This window comes from Impatiens glandulifera, chromosome 3 (assembly GCF_907164915.1).
Source record: "Impatiens glandulifera chromosome 3, dImpGla2.1, whole genome shotgun sequence".
Classification (NCBI taxonomy): Eukaryota; Viridiplantae; Streptophyta; class Magnoliopsida; order Ericales; family Balsaminaceae; genus Impatiens; species Impatiens glandulifera.
Genome location: NC_061864.1, coordinates 18,657,076 through 18,679,788, shown reverse-complemented (window position 1 = coordinate 18,679,788; position 22,713 = coordinate 18,657,076). Strand labels below are relative to the sequence as shown.

The 22,713-nt window shown below is 30.3% G+C and overlaps 4 protein-coding genes across 5 annotated transcripts; 3 read left to right on the top strand and 1 right to left on the bottom strand.

Moving 5' to 3' along the window:
* Positions 1 to 598: 598 nt before the first annotated feature.
* On the top strand, positions 599 to 4,120 carry LOC124930718 (peter Pan-like protein). 2 transcript variants are annotated; one of them, XM_047471064.1, is made up of 8 exons: positions 599 to 706; positions 1,252 to 1,356; positions 1,590 to 1,772; positions 1,905 to 2,135; positions 2,289 to 2,381; positions 2,464 to 2,651; positions 3,503 to 3,696; positions 3,865 to 4,120. In XM_047471064.1, the coding sequence occupies exons 2-8, from the start codon at positions 1,339 to 1,341 to the stop codon at positions 3,948 to 3,950; spliced, it is 993 nt and encodes a 330-aa protein (XP_047327020.1). In that variant the 5' UTR covers positions 599 to 706; positions 1,252 to 1,338; the 3' UTR covers positions 3,951 to 4,120. The 2 variants fall into 2 exon arrangements, with proteins under 2 accessions (XP_047327020.1, XP_047327021.1); XM_047471065.1 differs by having other exon boundaries at positions 690 to 706; positions 1,266 to 1,356.
* Positions 4,121 to 4,567: 447 nt separating this feature from the next.
* Positions 4,568 to 6,554, top strand: LOC124930719 (uncharacterized protein Os08g0359500). The gene is made up of 6 exons (XM_047471066.1): positions 4,568 to 4,724; positions 5,277 to 5,463; positions 5,549 to 5,702; positions 5,804 to 5,841; positions 5,917 to 6,127; positions 6,249 to 6,554. The coding sequence occupies exons 1-6, from the start codon at positions 4,720 to 4,722 to the stop codon at positions 6,344 to 6,346; spliced, it is 693 nt and encodes a 230-aa protein (XP_047327022.1). The 5' UTR covers positions 4,568 to 4,719; the 3' UTR covers positions 6,347 to 6,554.
* A 1,453-nt stretch (positions 6,555 to 8,007) lies between these two features.
* On the top strand, positions 8,008 to 11,535 carry LOC124932572 (zinc finger CCCH domain-containing protein 32-like). Its single transcript, XM_047473224.1, has 7 exons — positions 8,008 to 8,401; positions 8,554 to 8,699; positions 8,768 to 8,839; positions 8,913 to 9,029; positions 9,112 to 9,417; positions 10,194 to 10,511; positions 11,061 to 11,535. The coding sequence occupies exons 1-7, from the start codon at positions 8,335 to 8,337 to the stop codon at positions 11,307 to 11,309; spliced, it is 1,275 nt and encodes a 424-aa protein (XP_047329180.1). The 5' UTR covers positions 8,008 to 8,334; the 3' UTR covers positions 11,310 to 11,535.
* Positions 11,536 to 19,570: 8,035 nt separating this feature from the next.
* On the bottom strand, positions 19,571 to 20,836 carry LOC124929908 (aspartic proteinase nepenthesin-2-like). Its single transcript, XM_047470289.1, has one exon. The coding sequence runs from the start codon at positions 20,834 to 20,836 to the stop codon at positions 19,571 to 19,573; it is 1,266 nt and encodes a 421-aa protein (XP_047326245.1).
* Between the last annotated feature and the right edge of the window lie 1,877 nt (positions 20,837 to 22,713).

The following is a 22,713-nucleotide window of genomic DNA, read 5'->3' as shown; positions in this document are numbered from 1 at the left end:
AAATAAATACAATATTTTAATCTCGAATTATTTTTAGTCTTTACTTATTTTTTAATTAGAATTTAATTATCACAATAATTAATCTTAATTTAATTTTAATTTCTACTTGATTATTTTGAATTAGAAGATTTAAAATATTATTATAAATTAGGTTATATCAAATTTTAATAACACAATTTTTTTTTATAATTTGAAGTATAATTTGAAGGACTAAAATTTGTGTATTTACAAAGTTATCAATTATCATGATTATTTTTATAATTTATTATTAATTATAAAATATACACTTATTTTAAATACAGTGTATATAAGTATATATAAATATTATATTATGATATTATTTTTAGTATATATATATATATTATATTTTGTATTAATCTAATTATTTTGTATTACACTGAGTCTGATATATAAAAAAATAACAAGGATTTATTTTTGGTAAAAAATATAATAAATTAAGGAATTAGTATTTTAAATTGATAAATTAAATTTATTTTTAATATTTAAGAATTTTATTATTTTAAAAATGTTAATTGAAACCATGTGTCCCCTAGGTCAATACTTTTTTAAACTTCACTTACGCCATATCAAACAGGGCTTTAAAGAAAACCTAACGTCTAGTTCTAGTTCAGCGCCGCACTCTTCCTTCTTCTTTCTCTAGGTCATCTCTTCCATTGCGTCGGTCCACCGCCGGAGATAACCGAAGGTACTGAAACGAGACGTTTTGATAAGTTATAATTGTTTCATTCAGTTCCTTTATCATCATATTACCCCTCTTTTGATCATATATTTCTAAGAAATTTAGTTCTGTATCTGTTTTTAGCTTATACATGATTGCAAGTCTCTTTCTGCTTTCTTGAAATAGCGTCATCTTGTGCTAAAAGGGTTTTAAATAGAGTTATGAACTCGATTTGCGATCATTCTTACAGGAGATGACTTGTAAATACTATAATCTTTAATTGAATGGCTGCAATTTCTGTATTACTTTTCTATTAAAGCCTAAAGGCATTGAAAGTTGATAAGTTGTGCTGCCACTGCATTCTTGTGATAGTATTATAGACAACCAATTGAAGCTGTTTGATTATGAACTCCTCTATCTGTTCATTTTCTCATACATGCCCTTCCTATGGATGAATATATAGATTTCAACTTTAACCAACCATATTTCTTTTGATATTCATATAATTCGATTACCATTTTTAACAATTGTCATACCTCATGTTAACTCCAAATCCTTCTTTCTTATGGAAGTTGATCTTCTCCAGATACTTTGAGGAAGAGTTTTTTGGTCTTTAAGGTTAAGGGAAAAAGTACCAGTTTGAGCAAGCAAGTGAATAGATGGCTCGCTTCAAGAATGTAAGAAACTTTTATTTGGGAACTCCTTATTCTTTCTGTTTCATTTATGCTTCTGATCATCAATTTCTTGAGAACCCTGTATGGATGGTTTTGACCATTGGGTTCTTTATTGGCACTAGTTTGGTCAGCCAAAACCTTTAGCAGTTTTCCAGTCTCAGTTTATTTCATAATCTGTGTAGATTATTACTGGTTAAATACAAATATTATTTTCTTATGTTCATTAACTTTATCAGAAAAAGAGAAATTTTGTGAAGCCGGTGATGAATAAGCCACAGCAGGGAAGTGTTGATCATCTCACAGGTGAAAAGATCCCAAAAAGCTTTGTCTTCTCGAGAGGGAAGTTGCCTGCTCCTCTCAAACAGTTGCAAATGGATTTGAGAAAGTTGATGCTTCCGCACACTGCTCTTAAGCTTAAGGTTTTGTTTGTTAAATTGTAGTTTATTTCTGTTCTATCTCTGTGCTTGGTTTTTGTTTACTGTTTTCATGTTCCTAGAAAATATAGTTTGATTCACTGACTTTTCTTCTCCTTGTTTTGTTGAAAATTCCAGGAAAAGAAGCGGAACAATATCAAAGACTTCTTAAATGTTGCTGGGCCCATGGGAGTCACTCATTTCCTCATATTATCCAAAACTGATGCAGCACCATACTTGAGGGTTGGCAGGATACCCCAAGGCCCAACCCTTACATTTAAGATAAACGAGTACTCATTGGCAGTTGATGTTGCTCAATCTCAATTGCGCCCTAGATGTCCCCCAGATCTTTTCAAAAACCCACCCCTGGTACATTTTAGTAATTTTTGGCGAACTTCTATATAAAGTTATTGGCATAAAGAACTTTCTTGTATATTGTCTCCATTGTTCAATTCACTAACATTTTATTTATTTTCGTTTTTTTTTCTTTCTAATGTTGTACTTTTGGACTGACAATGGCAGATAGTACTGTCTGGATTTGGGACTGGAGAACAACATCTGAAGCTAGCTACTATAATGTTTCAAAACATTTTCCCAGCAATTGATGTTAATACTGTAAGTGCATATTGAAATGAATCAGATCCTGAGTTAGAGCATTAACGGTTCTTGTTTCTCTGATGTTTACTTGTTTTTACAGGTTAGACTTTCAACCTGCCAGAGAATTGTGTTACTTAATTACAACAAGGAGACTAAACTGATTGATTTTAGGCACTACTCCATTAGATTGCAGCCAGTTGATGTCTCACGTAGAATCAGAAAGTTTGTCACAAATCATCAAGTACCTGATCTAAGAAATCTACAAGATGTCAGCGACTTTGTTACCAGGTATGTTTGCACTGTAATCTTATATATATATATATATATATATATATATATATATATATATATATATATATATATATATATATATCTAATGTTGTACATGCCTATTTGGAAGCAGGTTTAAATTCATTTTCTGAATTTGTTTTTTATTTGTCTTAAGACTTCTTGCTTATGTCAACGTCTTATAACTATCATTGAAGTTAGCTCTTGGCTGAATTGAGTTACAAATCTCTTTTACCTTTAATCCTCAATTTCTTGCTTGATCATGTTTACTTCAGTTTAATTTTAAATATATACAAATAATTTATTCTCTCATGAATCACATCATTCAATCCATCAACTATATTTCTGTTTAAAAAAAATATTTATACCCATAAAGTCTTTTTTTTTCTTCCAAATAACCCAATTTCAGTAACCTACACTTAACAAGGTTATTTTGGATTAACTTGTTGAAAATACTCTATATTTCTGTTTATAAAATGTATTTTTTCATTTTATATTTATACCGTAATGTCTTTTTATCCAAATAGCCCAATTTACAGTAACATATACCTAACCAGTTTATTTGAAATAACTTGTTGGTAATCCAAATAACCTAAGTCTCCTGTATTGTGGTTTTTGTTTGGAACTGAAAATCATATGGTGAAAAATGTGATTCATTGGAAAATTGCCAAAATTCAAACTGACAGTGATTTCTTTTTTCGGATAACACTACAAAAGTGGGAAAAAAAATAGAAGAAAGAAAGGAAAAATTAACCCTAACCATTAGAAGTGAAGCTGAAGATTTTGCACTTTTGGTGGTGCTTCTATCCTGATCTTAATAGTCATTCTCCATTTATGTTTTATCACTGAAGGGCTGGTTACGGATCAGAGAGTGAAGGAGATGATGAAGCAGCTACTGTTAACCTAGCAGGTGACGTAGGGAGAATAAATCGTGCATCAACAAAAAGTGCAGTCAAACTTCAAGAGATCGGACCACGAATGACACTTCAACTTGTCAAAATTGAAGAAGGGTTGTGTTCTGGTCCAATTATCTTCAATGATTATGGTATATATCCTCTTCATTCCTTAACTGCTGTTCATCCTACTCTTTTATTTGAAAATAGTTTGATTATTCAAATAGAATGACAAAAATACCCTATTTGATATAAACATTTTTGTATGTATCACTAGAAGTCTCTTTATTTTGTATAAAAACTATTGGTTTCCACTCCAGTTAGCGATGCCAAGAAAAATAAGAAAGAAGCGGAACAAGAAGATGATGATGAGGAAGATGAGGACGAAGATGACGATGAAGAATAGAATATGGGGGATTAGACTAATATTATCCAAGGGTGGCATTGTAATTTCATACAATGGCGATAAACATGGAAATTTGCATTTTTCTTTTGTCCAAGAAAATGTTTTTTATTTTATGAATTAATGACTTAGTTGTTTGGGAATATTTTGATTAACATTTTTGTTCTCATGGATGTGCTATGTGTTTTGATAATTAATTAAGATAATATAATTTACATCTTGAAATAATTTTTGTTTTAGATTAAAGTTAGAATAATTTTTTATTAACGTAAATAATAACATTTGAAATGATTCATTTCAGAAATAATTTGTGTCTTCTAAAGTTAAATTAGGAACAACTATTTATTATTTTTTAGTTGAGTGTGTTATCTGTTATTGTTAAGTTAACTTGTTTTGGTTGTTTTGGTTGAAAAGGAAGTAATAAAATTAACCTATTTTATAGAATATTTTGTTAAAAATGTTGAAATTTGTAAACATTTTTAGTTCAATAAAAATTAATATATATATATATAATAATTTTATTATTTATTTTCAGATTATTGAGATTTTTTTAATTATCAATTTACCGACTGAATTAAACGGGCCTTAGGCCCATCAGATACTTGAAGAAAACCGGATGGTAATCATGTTTATTAAAGCGACGGGTTCTTCCAGAAGTTTCTAGCTGCTTATATAAGGGTTTGGGATTCAGTATATTATTATTACAGATCGCAGGGTTTCTCTGGTTTTAGGGTTTTAAAGTTGTAATTTCTGCTCCCAAACGAAGACGAAAATGAGGTTATCTCTCTTTCTCTCTCCCCCTCTACTGTTTCCTTCTTTGTTATCTTTCTGATCGGTGCTTCATTTTCTGTTTCCGATTCCTTCTCTTTTACTCTACGTTCTATTTAGCTTCATTTCTGTCTCGAATCGACTGTTTACCATCCTTAATTTGCATTTTATATACCTGTATATAGAACTCTATGATGTTTGATATGTTTTTAGATCGTGATATGGTGTTTCTGGTATATGGATTACAATTTTCTTAGTTTACGTAACAACGAGATCGTGATTTTATGGATTTGTCGACACAATTTGCTTACTGATGATGTTTTGTGGCTGCGCCACTACATAGATGTTAGTAATATGCGAGTATGTGCTAAATGATTCTATTTGATTCTAGGTCATTAAGTTTAGAGTTTTCAGATTTCATGTTGTGCGATTTCAATCTTTTAATTTTGTTCTTTGAATTTGGAATTAGTTTCATTTGTGTAAAATCTGAATGATAATTGTGCTTCTGGAAGTTTCAGAATGAATATTGATTACTGATTCCTTAATATTGAAATCATACAGTCGACATCCTGAGGTTAAGTGGGCACAGAGGGAAGACAAGGTTTACATCACTGTTCTGTTGGCAGACTCTAAAAATGCTAAAGTTGATCTTAAACCAGAAGGTGTCTTTACATTTTCTGGTAGTGCTGGATCAGGTGACAATCTTTATGAATTGACATTGGAGCTTTTTGACAAGGTTAATGTAGAGGTATGTAATTTGCTTCACTTTCTTGTGTTGGCTTCACTTGATTTGGTCATGTTTATAGACTTATAACGTTTTTGAATATGTACAGGAGAGCAAAATCAATATAGGTGTGAGAAGCATATTCTGTGTTGTTGAAAAGGAAGAGAAGAATTGGTGGAAGAAGCTTTTGAAAGGTGATGAAAAGACACCTCATTACGTGAAAGTAGATTGGGACAAGTGGGCCGATGAAGATGATGAACCTGGTATTCTTATGTTTATACATAATGTTTCGTTAATTGAAATAAAGGGTTTTGCCGTTTTCTTTTTAATTAAACTGAAATTGTATTGTTTGGGTTTTCCTTAGGTACTGGTGACATGGATTTAGGAGGAATGGACTTCTCTGTAAGGATTTCTCTAATTTGGCTTATCTTATGCAAGTTTTTTCTTTTATGGTGTTTAATATAGTTTGTTTAACAGAAATTTGGCGGCATGGGCGGTGGTATGGGTGGAATGGGTGATATGGGCGGTCTAGGTGGCATGGGTGGAATGGGAGGTCTAGGTGGCATGGGTGGTTTGGAAGGCATGATGGGAGGAATGGGAGGAATGGGCGGAATGGGAGGTCTAGGTGGCATGATGGATGGTCTAGGTGGCATGGGGGGCGAAGATGACATTGAAGACAGTGATGAAGGTAACCTTACAAATACTTTGATAATCTATGGAAATCTAGATTCTGTTTGTTTGAACCATGATAGGTTTATGATGAAAGAAATGTGGAAATCTTGATTCTGTTTTATGAATTTTGTGGTTAGATGAAGAAAGTGCAAAGCTAGAGGAGCAGATTGATGAGAAATCTGAAGAACATGAAGTGAAAGTTGCAGCACCAGCAGCACCACAGTCATCCACTTAGGAAGGTGAGAGATTTGTTGGTGTAAAACAAAAACAAAAATTGTGTTGAGTGTACTGTTTTATTTTGATCTTTTGTTTGAGTTGAGAACTGGGCATTCAAATTTTACCTCCTTATCTTATTATCTATCATCTTTAGCTTAAGAGAAACATTTGACTACTTATTTTAATTGCTCTTATTTAACATATGCTTTCTTCTTTCTTGATCATCAGTTTTGCTCTTATTATAAAATATGGGCTCTTTATCTACCTACATGATTGTGCACTAATCTTTTGGGTTTCTTGATTTTGGATGTTAAATTGTCTTAATATCTTTATTAAACTTGGCATAAATTTTGTTTATTGGTATTCATTTGTGACAATCCAGAAATTATAGCTCTCATTAAGATGGGCTATGTTTTATTAAACCAAAAATGCCTACCTCAAGTGATTTTCAGGTCTCTTTTGTTCTCAAAGAAAGACATGTTATGTTTCATATACAACTGATCCTCAATTGGATAACATACCAATATAAATTTTGTATTGCATAGACATGGTTTCTTATCATTGATCTGTATTTGTATTGCAAAAACTATTTATGTTTGATTAAAAAAGTTCATTAAATTGTTTCTTAGTTATGTATACCAAATTAAAAAATTACTTTTTTTTTATCCAAAAAAGCTTATATATATATTGTTTGGTAATTTTTAATTGTGTCTGTGGTGAAATTAAAGTATTAATTTTATCATTAATAAATAATATATTGTTCCATTCGTATTAACCTATTTTGGTACCATTTCAGAAGCTATCATTGTGAAAGTATATGATTTTTCATTACTTTTGACTTGCAAATGTTTTTTTATTCTATGTTTAGCAAGTTATTAGAACGTTTTCAATTTGTTTTTGTTATAAAAAATTATTTGAAGAAAAAGTAATTAATTTAAATTATTATAATTTTATTTTATATTTAATTAAGTGTATTTTAATTAATAAATTAAGTAATTTAATAATTGAAATAAATGAATTAAAGGAAATAAATGAATTAAAAGTAAAAATGGTTAAAAATTATTCAATTCAAACTAGTTCTAAGTGTATTTATAGACTAATCAATAGCCTTGCTTCCAGAATTTATTATATTTGAGTCTTTTGACATAAAAATTTAAGAAGTTTAGTGTATGAGAATAATTGTTATATATGTAAATGAAAAGGGTAACAATATGCATAGATAATAAAATAAATAAATAAATACATTTTATTTTAAATAATTTGAGGAAATTATGTTAAAAGTTAAATGAACCCAATGTTCGAAATCCTCCGACAAATTGGGAAATTGTGAACACATTTGAAGGTAGATATGTCATGTGTCCCTACCACAATATTAAGATTATTATTTTTTAAATTCTTTTCCTTATTTAAGATAAAACTACAATTTACATGTTAAATATTAAATTAGAATTTCAGTAACAAATTAAATTAATTAAAATTGAATAACAAATACAAATAATAAAATTTTATTTGTACCACATGATTTGATAATTCCATTATTTTTTTGGGTATGTTTGCAATGATATATTTTAATAATTTTTTTAAAAGTGAAAATTTAAATTATATATTATAATTTAGAAACATTAAATAATTTATAAACTGTGTCGGTTGCTACTATTTTATTTCCGCATCATCACTTTGGCGGGTACACATTAACAGACGGCAGGAGAAGCTTACATTGTGTGTGTGAGAGAGAGAAGACCGTACGGAGAGATATATAGAGAGAGAAAGCGGAAAAAAAGAGTGAGCACTATACTACTAGCATTAGGCAAATCTCTCTCTCTCTCTTTCTCTCTTTTTTATTTTTTTTTGCTATCTATTCGTGACCGGTGACCGGAAGAAGATCATTGACATTCGATCGAAGCTCTTCACAAATGTTCATCAACAGTGTACATTCACACATATAATCTTCTCTTTTGCAAACTTTCCACCTTGTATAGAACAATCACATCTCTCAAAATCTCCAAAATGGACTTGTACGGACGGAGAGAAGGATCAGGATTGGTCGCGCCACCTACCGGAACACCTCTCCAAGGTAGGTTATCCGATTCCTTTCCATTACCATTTCGATTTCCTATACTAGCTTCTCGATTTCCTTTCCATGCGTCGCGGTTTCGATTTTCTAGGGTTTATGTAGAGTTAGTTGTACGTTTCACCTATTTTTCGTTTTATTCTTTGTAAATGTAGACTCGATGTGGAAACTAGGACTTTGGAACGCACAGTCTATGTATCCAGAAAGGCCTGGTGCGCCTGATTGTTCTTACTATATGAGAACTGGTTCTTGTGGTTATGGTGCCAAGTGTCGTTACAATCACCCTCCCGATCGTAACTCGGTAAACATTTTGATTATTTGGAATATATTTACAGTCCTTGTTATTTGATTTCGAATAATTTGTTTTAGGTTGGTGGAGCTCTAACAGTTGGAGGAGTAGTAGGTGAGTATCCTGAGAGGCCAGGGGAGCTTGCATGCCAGGTAATATAATATATGAATCTAGATCTTATATGAATTTGACTTAAAAAATGGAAAGGAAACTTTGATTTTACAGTTTTATTTGAGGACTGGATTTTGCAAATTTGGTGCATCCTGCAAGTTTCATCATCCTAAAACTGGTGGATTTGTGACCAATATGCGGCTTAGTAGCTATGGATTCCCTCTAAGACCGGTACATACATCTTTTGCCCTAATTCACGTACACATCGCTTTCTCGAGGTGGTTTGAATTTCCTTTTTGTTTATACTTTATAGGGTGAGCAAGAATGCTCGTATTATTTGAGAACAGGGCAATGCAAATTTGGTATAACTTGTAAATTCAACCATCCTCAACCGGCTGGTGTGTCTGTGCCAGCTAGTACTGCACGCCCTTTTTATCCTGCTGTGCAGTCTTCTTCTTCTTCGGCTCTTTCTGCAGATCAGTATGGAGGTGCTACATCGAGCTTTAGAGCTGCAAGGCCTCCTCTCTTGCCTGGCTCGTATGTACCGAGTGCTTATGGTACTACTACTATGCTGCTTCCTACTGGAGTTGTTTCTATTCCTGGCTGGAATCCTTATTCGGTATGCAATTGTTCTTGTTTGCCATTTTTCATTTCATCTCGGGTTTTGATAAAACTGAATTAAATGTTGAATACTGCATTTTAAGTATCTGAAGAGTAAAAATGCTGAATAAACCAAATGATAATATCTGAATTTGAACTACTTTGGTATGAAATTTTGTATGTAAGTTGATTTCATAAAATGTGTGAAACTAATTACATAAAAGTATTTTAAGACCATTTACCCTTTAAATAATGTAAGTTAATTAGTTTTCAGGTTTAAAGTTGTCTTTTGGATGTTCTTAATAGATTAGCGATGATAACAATCAAAATTAAGTGTTAAATGAGTCAAGTATCTGCAATGCTGAATAAACCAAACCAAATGATAGTATCTGATTTGATACTTTTGTAAAATGCTTAACTTCAAGCCTGAGAATGTTTGATACTAGTGTATATTTTTTTATGTAATTAGGATGTATATTTTTGCATTTGAAAATTTGAACATAACGTGTTTAGCATTTCATTAAAAATTCTGTAAATCGTTCTCATTGCTATTACAAGGATTTTCAGTGTTAAAGTTTTCTTTTTAATGCTCTAACCACTATATTAGCGAGTTTAATTCATTCATAGCTTATCTAATTAAGCCAAATTTTATAACTTAATTTGAGTTGAATATAAATAATTAAGTAATATTTATATATTAAACTTAATTCAATTAAGTATTCAATCATTTAGATTAAGTATCTAAATGATAAGATTGTGTTATCAAATACTGCCTAAGTCAGTTCTGTTATGTAGGGACCTGTCAGCCCTGTTTTGTCTCCTAGTGCTCAACCGTCGGTTGGAGCAGGTTCTGTTTATGGTGTTACACAGATATCTTCTTCCTCTTCTGGGTTTCCTGGAATTTATCCATCGGTTCCTTCGCCTGCTGATGCATCGAACAGTAGTCATAAGGAGAAAGTGTTTCCAGAGAGACTGGGACAACCTGATTGCCAATACTACTTGCAAACGGGTGATTGTAAATTTGGACCGTCTTGTAGATACCATCATCCGCCAGATTGGGCTATATCGAAGATGAATTGCGCTCTAAACTACTTGGGCCTTCCTTTACGACCGGTATGTATTATCAAACCAAATTCTTTTTCGAGTTTGAGCATCAATAAGTGTTAAGAACTGTTAGCAGCGAACATCAAACAAATATTGAACTATTTGGAAACAAACACTTTTGTTACGCTTGGATCTGAATGTGAAACTGTTGATTGATTTATGAATCTATGTCAAACTAGGTTTAGTTTTCAAATATGATCACATCTGGATGCTCACCTGGACTAGAAATAGGACAAAAATGATGTAGTTCTTAAATGAAGCAAGATTTTGGATAATCCATAATTGTGGTACTGGTGTGTATTTGATCTTTCTGAGTAGACATAATATATTGAACTGTTTGCAGCAAAATCAAACAAATTTTGAACTATTTGGGAACACTTTTGTTTCATTTGGATTTGAATGAGAATTTGTCTATGAATTTATGAATCAAGGTCAAATTAAGTTCAGTTTTCAAATGTGATCCCAAAATGGTGTTTTCAAATGAAACAAGTTTGGGGTGGTGGTAGGAAGGTGAATTTAATGAATGATGATATATATATTATTGATGAATGATTTCAGGGAGTACAAGCTTGCACATTCTACATGCAAAGAGGGTCGTGCAAATTCGGGAAGATCTGTAAATTTGATCACCCTGTTGGTTCGGTTAGATATAGCCCATCGACTTCTTCACTGTCGGATATTCCTGTTACTCCTTACATGGCGACGGCTGCCGCTGGTGGTGGAGCAGCAATTAGTGGTTCATTTTCTTACCCAGAATTACGACCCGAATTCATTTCTGCCTCAAAATTGGAACCGGCACTCAGTTAATTGTGTTCCTACTGGAGATATGATACAAATTGACATATCATAATTCAAGCTGAAAAAGCAAAGTTATGCTCTCCACTAAATGCAGTTTCTTTTAAAATTTATTTGTTTTGCTTTGCTTTTTTTATTCCCATCGATTGCTAGTTAGATTGAAGATGAAACCCACCCATTAAAGATTGTTGTGCAAGAATTATCAACCTATTTTGTAGATTTTCTATTTTGTTTATTATTATTATTATTACTGGTGTTGATAATATAATATTTGTGGGATTAAATCAATGCATTTTGGATTGGATGGTGGTTCAACACTAGGCCTAAAATTATTTGGGCATCGGGAAATTTATTCTTATTGGTGTGCGGTTGTTGTGGGTTCAATTTTTGGATGATTTTTGACTTTTTACCATTAAGCAATATTGTTTGTTAGAGTGCACAATAATAATATAGAATGTATATTATCATCTTGTTTCCAATGGGGGAAGGATGGAAGAACATCAATTTCGGGAATAAAACACCTTAATAGACTCAGTACTTATGGTCCAAAGTGTAACAACAAAACTATATCATAAGAAACGAAGTGAATGTAATCTCCGTTTATTGATGACAGTCATCCATGCTTAGATGTGTTCATAAACAATCAAACAATGAACCACAACCATCCTGGCATGACACGTGTAAGTAAAAGACGTGATCCATGCTTAGATGTGTTCATAAACAATCGGTCTAGCAAAAGGTGCGACAACCCCTATTTCCAAACAATAAACCACAACAATATCGACTAAAAACACGTCCTGGCATGAGACATCTAAGTAAAAAACGTCATCCATGCTTTGATGTGTTCATAAACAATCGGTCTAGCACAAGAACCCCTATTTCCAAACAATAAACTACAACAATATTGACAAAAAAACACATCCACAAATTCTTCCTTTTGATTCGGAAAACCAATCATGAGTTGGACTATTGATCAAGACTTTATATTACGAGATTCAAATGTGCGACGAGATTCAAATGTGTGATATTTGGTAATTTTAAAAGGTATGTAGATGAAATATGGTAATCACAAACATGCACGATTGAGTTCAGACTATCTCAAAACTTTTAGTTGAAATGTGGTAATTTTAAAAAGTATGTGGACGAAATTGAGTAATTCCGCACATGTTTGATTGAGTTAAGATTATCTCAAAAGTTTGGTACTGTGAAATTTGATACTTGAATTTTTTTTAAGTGAACTTAATGATTTCAAAAGTGTTAAAGATTGTCAAATGATGATATTTTTGTTTTTTTAAATAATTTATTTATGATGCATGAATGATATGAAACATTATTTTGCTATGAAACGAAGAATGGTGTTAGAACGAAAATAGGATAATGCATAATCAAGATAGATGAGAAAGTCAATTGATCAAAGAAAAATCTTAAAATGTGACATGCAGATGACACAAATGGCGATATAAACCTAACTTAAATGCTTACACATAAACAATATATCATGTGAGCAGATAAGATAAACATAAATGAATCAAAGCATCTTCTCGTGGCACGGGTTCGTGATTCGTCAAATTAATTTTATGTCGCATGCCTATATATTCTTTTGTAAATTAAACGTACATACTTGTAGTACTGTTGTGTACAACTAGCTCCCTTAGACGTATGTACTAATAAAAAACTATTTAAACTTATATATTATAAAAATAGACTCATTTAGTCTCCGTTAATAACATACGCAACATACGCAGTGTTAAAATTGTTTAATCGGAAATATATTTTTTTTAAATTTATATATTTATTAATGAAATATTAATATATTTTCTTTCCCATTCTTTTTCATTAATTAATTAACTCTCTACTTTTATTTTATTATATTAATTATTTTAACTTTATAATTTTTCTTCTTTTTTATGCTTTTTTATTATATTAACATTAATTATTAATTATTTTAAAATTGTTGGTCCCAATAATTATATATCACATTAACTTATATTTTCAACAACAAAAATTCTTTAACAAAATAATAAATTAATTAATTAATAATCAAGAATTAAATAATAATAGTAACTCATTCATCAAACAACAAAAGAATAATAATCAAACAAAACAATATTTTTTACTACTAGAAGTCATGAATCAAAAAATAAATAAAAATTATTAATTTCATTTTTATTTATACTAAATTTAAAAAGAAAGAAACATTTTACAAAAATATTACAATAAAACAAAGTTCATAAATAAATAAGTTATTAAATTTTTTTCTAAAATAAGAATTGAAGAATAGGAGAAATAAAAACGGATACAAAAAAAAAAGAAGAGAAACTAATACAAATTTAGGAATGAGATAATTTAAATGGTTTAATTAATAAAAAAGGAAGGATAAAATATATTAATATTTAATTAAAAAAATAAAAAATAAAAAATAAAAATTTACTAACTAAAGTTAAATGAGCATAATTTTTTTTTATAGTATTTATGTTTAAATAATCTTTTATTAATAATATGTAAGTGAATTAGTTGTACAAGTACATCGGTGTAATAATGAGTTTTTTTTAAAATTTTTTTTATTGACTGACTTGCATATTTTTTAAAATAATTTTAATTAGTAAAAATTCATAAGATTAGTTGTGCCTTCATTGCATCCTCTTTGGTTCTAGAGTCTAGAACTATGTGTCGGAAGTGAAAGTCCGTATCATTCGAATGCAGGGTCGGTTCGGAAAATTTGTAACACAATGTAAATTTAAATTTTGGGCCCTCTAAACTGCTAATAATATTTTTTAAAATTTTAATTATATAAAATGAAATTTAAATGATTAATATAATATAATACGGAAATAAGAGATTAAAAAGTAGATAAAAAAGTTATATATATATTGTATAATATATATTTAATATTAAAAGAAAAAGATAAGATTAATAATTTAATATTATTAAATATTTAAAATGGGCCTATAAAGATGGAGGGCTCTCTATGCAAATGCATAGATTGCTTACCCGGGCCTCTCTATGGCACAAAGCATTCAAGAACGTAACTAAAAGCATGCACTCAAGAAAGAGTCTTCGAACAACTATATATCCACACAACTGGTTTTCCAATTTGACTAAATGTGTATGGATAGACTAGTAGATGTTTAAAATTAACAACAATTTTCTTCAATTACAACCAACCCTCATGCTTTCCTGAATAACTCTATCCCAAAGCATCCGGTCAAATATCAACATTTCAATAAATGAGTTCGAGTTTATGTCAATCACTTCAGAGTAGAACCACTGTTTTTTTCCCTCCAAGGCATAATCTCTTTAAAGAGATTCTCTAAGGAGAATAGACTTCGATCCAATAGATCTCTCAAATAACTCCACTTATGTGACTCAATGGATGAACACTTTCCGTGGTGAAATGTTCCAATAGAGACTATGTTATAAACATAACAAGAAGGAGAAAAAAGAAAATCTTAAATACATAAGCATTTACTAGAGGTAGAAGTGGACATCATGCCTAACAAGTCGTGATTGACTCATGGATTTAATTCTAGACTTTCATTCGTCGTGTATTGAGACCAGTTTTTATGCATGTCTTATTATGTCTTGATTACGTCCTCTTTGGTTCCAAACTATTTTTGAATTTTTGAATTTATGACTTTGAATTGTATACTTAGCCTTCGTTTGATTGGAGATACAACACTGTATATGTATATATAGTGTAATAATAACTATAGTAAATTTAAGTTATTGTTTGGTTAAAATATATTATATATACAGTGATGTTAAATATACAATTTATCATCCTTTGAATGGGGTATAAAATTGTAACAAGTATAGTTAGGTACAAAATTGTTTATTTTTTTTCTTTCTTTTTTAACTCTATTAATTTCTATTTTTTTTCTCTCATCCTATATTTAAATCATTCTTCTTATTTTAAACTAAGTTCTTCACTGCATTTCTTTTATTTATAGGTCAGATTACATAAAATATTTCAGATTAATTAGAAGCTGTCTTTAGTTAATTTTATTTTCAGCTTGAATAAATTCTTATTTTCATCTACAGAAGGTACCTAAATTCTTCATAGGTTCATTTTGTTATTATATATTTAATAATATTAATTATGGATAAATATGTATTTAATTATAGGAATTAAAATACAATATATATATATATAAGAAATTATATAATCATATAATATTATTATTTATGTTTAAAAATATTTATATGATATTTAATTATTTTTTATTAGTTTAAATAGAATTAATAAGAAATATTAAAATAATTTATATAAATATAAGGATAAAATAGTCTTTTACTCTTTTTAATACTTTATTACATCACAAACCAAATACAAAATTATAAAACCTATATACTTCTTAATACCCCTATATATCCCCTTACATCTTATACCTATATAACTAATACCATGTACCAAACGACACCTTAATGTATTGCTCATTATCAACGAGAAAATCTACCAGTGTGACATATGCAGAGTAGTATGCAGGGATGGACCCAGAATTTTGAACTGGGATGGGTTTGAAAAAAATTTAGGGTGGGTTTAAAATAATAACGAGAAAATTTTGAAAAAAACAAATATATAAAAGTAAATTTTATCATTTTTTTAATAATTAGATAAAAAAACAACGAATTATATTAATTTTTTTAAGAGATTAAGGGTAATATCATATTTCTACCGTAAAAAAAAAATATTTTTTTTTTCGGGGTGGGCTTGAGCCCACCCGAGCCCCTACATAGATTCGTCCCTGATAGTATGTGTCGGAAGTAAAATCTGTTAGAATTTTAAACTAATTCATAAATTCTAATAACGAATGAAAATGAGAAATTAGGTAGATAAAATAAAATAATATATATATATATATAATTAATGATGCTTAAAATAGACTACAATAATCTAAGTCATCACGTATTTTCTCTCTCCCTTCTCTACTCTCTCTTTCTTAACTAAATTTTATTTTTTCTTTTATATATATATATATATATTTCTTTACCATATATCATTAAAAACTTATCTATATTAATATTAATTCAAAATATAAACAATTTTTTTTAATTATAAATACACCTGCCTTCATAAATTTTATATTTATTTTTTTAATATATATATAAACAATTTTTTTTTTTTTTTTATAAATGCACATACCTTTATAATATTTTGTTTGTTATAAATGGTCTTCAATACTTAAGTATTATTCATCCGGACATTGCCTTCAACACTAACAAACTTGCGCAGTTCATGCACCACCTAGAATGACACATTAGTCTGCCCTCAAACGGGTGCTTCTTTATCTGGAAGACTCTTGCGACAAAGGCATCTTCATATCGACAAATACTCTACTAACCCTTCATGCTTACTCAAATACAGATTGAGCGGGTGATAAGGATAATTATATCTCCACAACTAGCTACTTGTTGTATTCCGATAGCACTCCCATCTCTTGGAGCTCTCGGAAACAATGCTCTATTGTTCGTTCCTCAACCAAAGCAGAATACAAAGCCTGTTGACATAATCAGTGAGCTTCTACATGTCATATCCTTGTTCACTAAACTTGGTCACTAAACTTGGTCACTAAACTTGGTCACCTGCCCATAGCAAATCCAGTTATCTATTGTGACAATCTTGGTTCCACATATTTCAGTATTAATCCTATTTTCCACTATCGAATGAAATATATAACCTTAGTCTATCATTTTGTTTGTCAAAATGTTCAAAAATGCAAGTTTCGGGTGTCTTTTGTGTCTATTGATGATCAACTTGTTGAAATACTCACAAAGCCACTAGTTCAACCTCGGTTTGACTCCGTACTGTCCAAGTTGCGTCTCTCTTTCAAATCATCCAACTTGCGGGGTGATATAATTATAATAATTAGTTATTTAATTTTCTTTTATTTAGGCTAAATTGGTGAAGTTAGGAAATATAATTTTTCCTCAAATTCTAGGTCCTTAATTTATGGTCGTATTCTCCTTCTTCCCATGTTTGTCAAACTTGTATAAATAAGAACTTGTAGATGTTATAACAAATATATAAAATTTATTCTAAAAATTCTTTCTTATATGTCATTGGGTGCTAAATTACGATCCAAGGTCTTTTGGGACCTGATTATCATTAAAATGGAATGTAAACTATTTAGATGGAAAAGTAAAATAATCTCAAAAGGGGTTGATTAATCCTCATTAAGAATGTGTTGTCATCTATGCCCACATATATGATGTCTTTATTCATTATTCTAAAGAATGTGGCGGTAAAAATAAAGAGAATAATGTGTAATTTCTGTAAAAATCATATAACTTGTCATTTAATTAGATGAGACAATGTTAAATATTTTAAAGATTAAGGAGGTTTGAATATTCGAGATCTTATTTCTTTTAATAAGGCTCTTCTATCAAAATAATGTTGTAGATTTGACACGGAACCGAATTGTCTTTGGGCACCGATGATCAAATGTAAGTATGATTACAATTGGTCTAATTGGTTAACAAAATGCTAATTATCCAACGGGGTGTAGCATTTGGAGGAGAATTATTCTATGTGGAAAAGTTTTTGTGAGCAATATAGATTCATTTTAGGCAGAGCGGTCAGGCGGGCCAATCCATGGCGGGCGCGGGTCTACCCACCAAAACCCATCGTTTGACGGATTGACGGCGGGCTGGCCCCTATCTCGGCGGACTGAAAACCCCAACCCAATCCAATCCAACCCAACCCAAAGTGTTGCGGGTTAGGCGGGCCAACCCGCGTGTTGTCTCACTACAAATAAAAATAAATAAAAATCATTAATAGTTTAGAAAACAAGAGTTCAAGAATATGATCAAATAGTCATAATACACACCAAACAAGAGTCTTGTCTATCATTACACATTAATTGACCAAATAGTTTAACAAAGTAACTAAAATTTGAAAAATTCATAAAATAGAAATTTTAGAAAAAAAAACTAGGGCGGCATATGCCTATAAAGCTATAAATTAGATTAGAATTTTTTTGTCTACCTGCGGACCAACCCAAGTCTGACCCGCCTAGGCCCACGACTCGAGCGGGCTGGCCCGTGTAGGCTCACTTCCAAATGGGTTGCTAATATTTCAACCCAACCCGTCTAAATTGTTTGGCGGGGCGGGCCAACCCAACGGGCCTAACCCAAATTGACGGCTCTAATTACAATGAATGATTTTTCAATTAGTATTTGGGATGATATTTTGTGTAGTGTCAAAAGTTTAGTTACGACGAAAAATGAATTTTGAAATTTTGGATTCCTATTCTAATTCAAAGCTTATCGAAAGCTCTTTGCTTGGTCTTACATCATTTTAAGAAAATTTTGGTTTTGAGCAAACATGTATAAAATTTCTGAGATATTTGTTTTAAAACATTCCAAATATTATTTACAATTGGTTAGGAAGCTTATTGAATTGTTATGAGCTAAAGGTCCAGAACAAAATCCCGATTTTTTTAAATTTTAAAATAAAATATTAGGCATTCTTTATTTAGGTCGATTGATTTAAATTGTTTTCAACAAAAAGCAATTAAAATCAAGAAATTAAAAAAAAAAGTTAAACAACTCTTCAATGCAAGCCTACAATCGAGTCTCCATGATGAGTTATTGCTTTGTCTTTCATATTCCTCTTTTTCTTTGTTGACGTCTCTGAAATGTTCCTTTTGTAGAACAAACGTTGATTGGATGGTGCGATTGCATGAGCTTGAGTTTGATAGGGTGTCATAGATGAAGTACTGAAAGCCTCCATTTCTTGAGACATTGTTTAGTAGTGGCTGCTTAGTCAATGTCCTCATGCTAGGATGATATTCGAAGAATCCGATGACAGGTTCGAAACAAGGTGGATGATTTCGACAATCAAAAGAAATTGACTAGTACAAAGTAAGATGGTCATGAATCGGGATCGGTTGTCTTCTTTTCAGTATCAATTTCACTTTGAAAGAATGTCGGATTTTTTGGAGAAATCAAAATAACAAATTTGACGAAATAGAGGTGGGAAAAATAAAAGAAACTAGATTGAGAACACATTGTATCAAATTAGTTAAAAAAACCTTAAAAAGGAATGAGTATTAGTGAAATAACAAATGTTAATGAATTATGAATGATTATTTGAGCACAAACATTACATTCATTTTGTATGCATATAATTGAATGACATGAGGAATATAATAAAAATGAACACACAATCTTATACTTTATTATTCCATAGAAAACATTATTAATCAAAACTCTTTCTTCTGGGCTTGGACAATTAATAATATATGTGGATGATCGATCTCAAAACATTCAATTTAAGAATTCTCCAAGCAATTCTCAGGATAGAAAAGTAGTTCCTTCTTATTCCTATCATACACAAATCGATGATCGATTTGTTGATACACGCCAATGATAGTGGTACTAGGATTAGGAAGCATAGCCAAACAAAAATACATATGGAGAAAAGGTCTCAAACGGAAGGAAGTAAAGATTGTCTCCTTGTTTAGGACTAAGTTGGCCTGTTTCCCATTGAAATGGAAAGTAATGGTTGGAAATTTGATGTGGTCAAATGGTTTATGGGAATTATTCCTGTAACACAATTGATCTCGATCAAATGGAAATGGTAATTCCAATTTGTCCACCCTAAACAGTTCTGGGATTTTGGAGAAATATTGAATAACAGCATATTTCAATGCTTCATAGGCAGGCTGAATAATAAGCGATAATGGTTCCTTCAAATTTATAATACATCCACCACCACCACCACTATTGTTGTTTAATCGAAACAAGTCATTGCTAATATTTAACCGTTGATTGTTAAAGCTGATCCCAACCATATCCAAATGGTACTCTTGACCTTTCATGTTTCTTTTTAATGGCGTTGAACTGATTATATTTCCTTTATTTAATGGTATATCATTTCCAAATCTCAAGTAATTTTTTACCACCGTCTTATTAAATACAATTGGAAGGCAATATGAAAACATTCCCTTACTGAACAAATTAATCTGTTCCACAAAAGATAGAGGCCCCCAGCCAAGACCCATTACTCCAGATGCAGATACAGATTTGTCACCCGCTATTGTAATTGTCCTTGGACACATCACATTTTCAATACCACATACAAACAAGATGTTGTTTGCGGTAAATGTGTATTGATTAAAAAAATATGACACATAAGAACTAGAATTGAAACTAAAAGTTTCTCTGGCTAGATAGCCTGTACTAGATGTACCATCATGATACTTAATTGTATAGTATGGTCCATCCTTAAAATTAATATTATTATTATTGCGAATTCCCGAGCTAGAACTACTCAATGGAAAAGGACTCACAGTAAGACAACTTGTGCAACCTTCGCACTCCAACCAAAGAAGGTCAGTGCTAATGTCCACCTTCAAATCGTACATCATGTATTTAGCCTTATTGAAGGTGCCAATCCCAATCTTCACTTGATATGAATAACCTTGGGACATGAACATAGGAAGACTCATCCCATCTGCTGCTTCATTCACAACATTTCCAACAAAAAACACCAACAAGTGGAGACAGAGCAACCAAGGAACAGTTATGCTCACCATGACAATTACTTGTTATTGGAGGACTATTAATTGTATCTTATTATATATATAAGCCAATCCAACAAATCGATTAAATTGATATAATAATGACATCATTTACCAAAATCATTTTCTCTCTCTTTTTTGAAAAGAAACTCTAAAACATAGATATCTCGTTACAATTTTCATCACTCAGATTTGAGTTGGTGTTGTATTTTGTTCGATTTGTTGTCTCAATTTTTTATAAACTAAATAATACTTTCATCTTTTGATGAATAGTATGTGTTCATCCATTTTTTAACAGTAAAGAAGATGAAGTCGTCGGATCTAAAGTAATTTATCATTTTTTTAATAATGAGTTATTTGAACCTATCTTTCAGTTGGAAACCCTTTTGTATACTAACTTGATTTTTATAGGTATCTCGTTATTTTGATTATATATAAATGATAAATTATCTTGCTACAACATTTTCTAACGTTGTGGACAATGACAATTTTCATTATCGCTCAAAATATTTGTCAGATTTTTCTGACACGGCTTAATTAATTTGTTCTGTTTGTTCCACCCCTCGACCATCCTTACGAAACTCAAACAAGTTTGTCTTTGGAGTCATCCTCAAAAAATTGTAAAATCGTTTGATCTTTTTCATTTTCATTTTAATTTTTGCAAATTTGATATATTATTTAATATTTAGATTCTTTTTTAATTATTTTAATTTTATACATGTTATTTTGTATTATTTGAAAATTAATTTTGCTTGTCAAAAAAAATCACATAGTTTATATTTTTCTTCGTAAACTTTATACGATACTTGATATTGTTCCATGTATAATATTTTATTTTGTTTATTGTACAAGTAAATAAGAAAAAGAAAGTGCATATCCCATTTATACATATAAATTACTAAAAATTGATTTAATTCTATTGTACTATTAAAAATTAGTTATTTTTTAAAATAAATTATTTATCATTAAGTATAAAAAATTAATAATACTCCATATATTCAATTAAACTAAATATAAAAAATTTAATTAAAATTAATATTATTAAAATTTAATTAATTTTAAATTAATTTTAGTTTGTAAAAACTAAATTAAATTTAAAATTGAAGATTAACATATATTTTAAAATTAAAACAAAATCATGAGTTTGAAAAACACTTACAATAAAAGTAGATTTCTTTTTAGTAAGAATTAAGTTAATTACACCATTTATTTTTGTTAGTTACTATAGATCTAATAGATTGATCAGAGATTTTATTTAAAGTTGTGTTATACATTTTGCTTTTAAAGTTGTGTCATACATTTTGCTCTTATCTAAAGTTATGTTAGATGTACTTTACACTATTAACGACCTCTTATCAATTACCATGACTTTTTTTACCACCATTTCGACAAACCAACCACCAATCACACAATTCACATCTCATATTTTGATCTCACACAGTTTCACACACATATTATCTCTTGTTAAATCAACCAGCAATCTCAATCAACCTCTCATATCATGACCTCATATTTTCACATGTCTCTTATGATACTAGACAAACCAACCACCAATCTCAAACGACCTCTAGTATCGTGAATACACACATTTTCACATTTCAATCAATCAAAAATTCATTTATATTATTTTAAACCACCGATATCTCATTTATTATCGGCCTCTTATCCCCATAAATCTCACATCTCATCTCATTATTTTTAACTTTACCGCGACCTCTTATTTTGTGACTCACACTTTTTTATATTCCTCTTTTATTCACTCGGAAAATCACCCACAAATATCAATCAACCTTTAATTTCGTGACCTCGCACACTTTTATAATTTGATTAATCAACATCTCATTCATATATTTTAACCACTAGTATCTCATTTATTACCATCCTCTTTTATA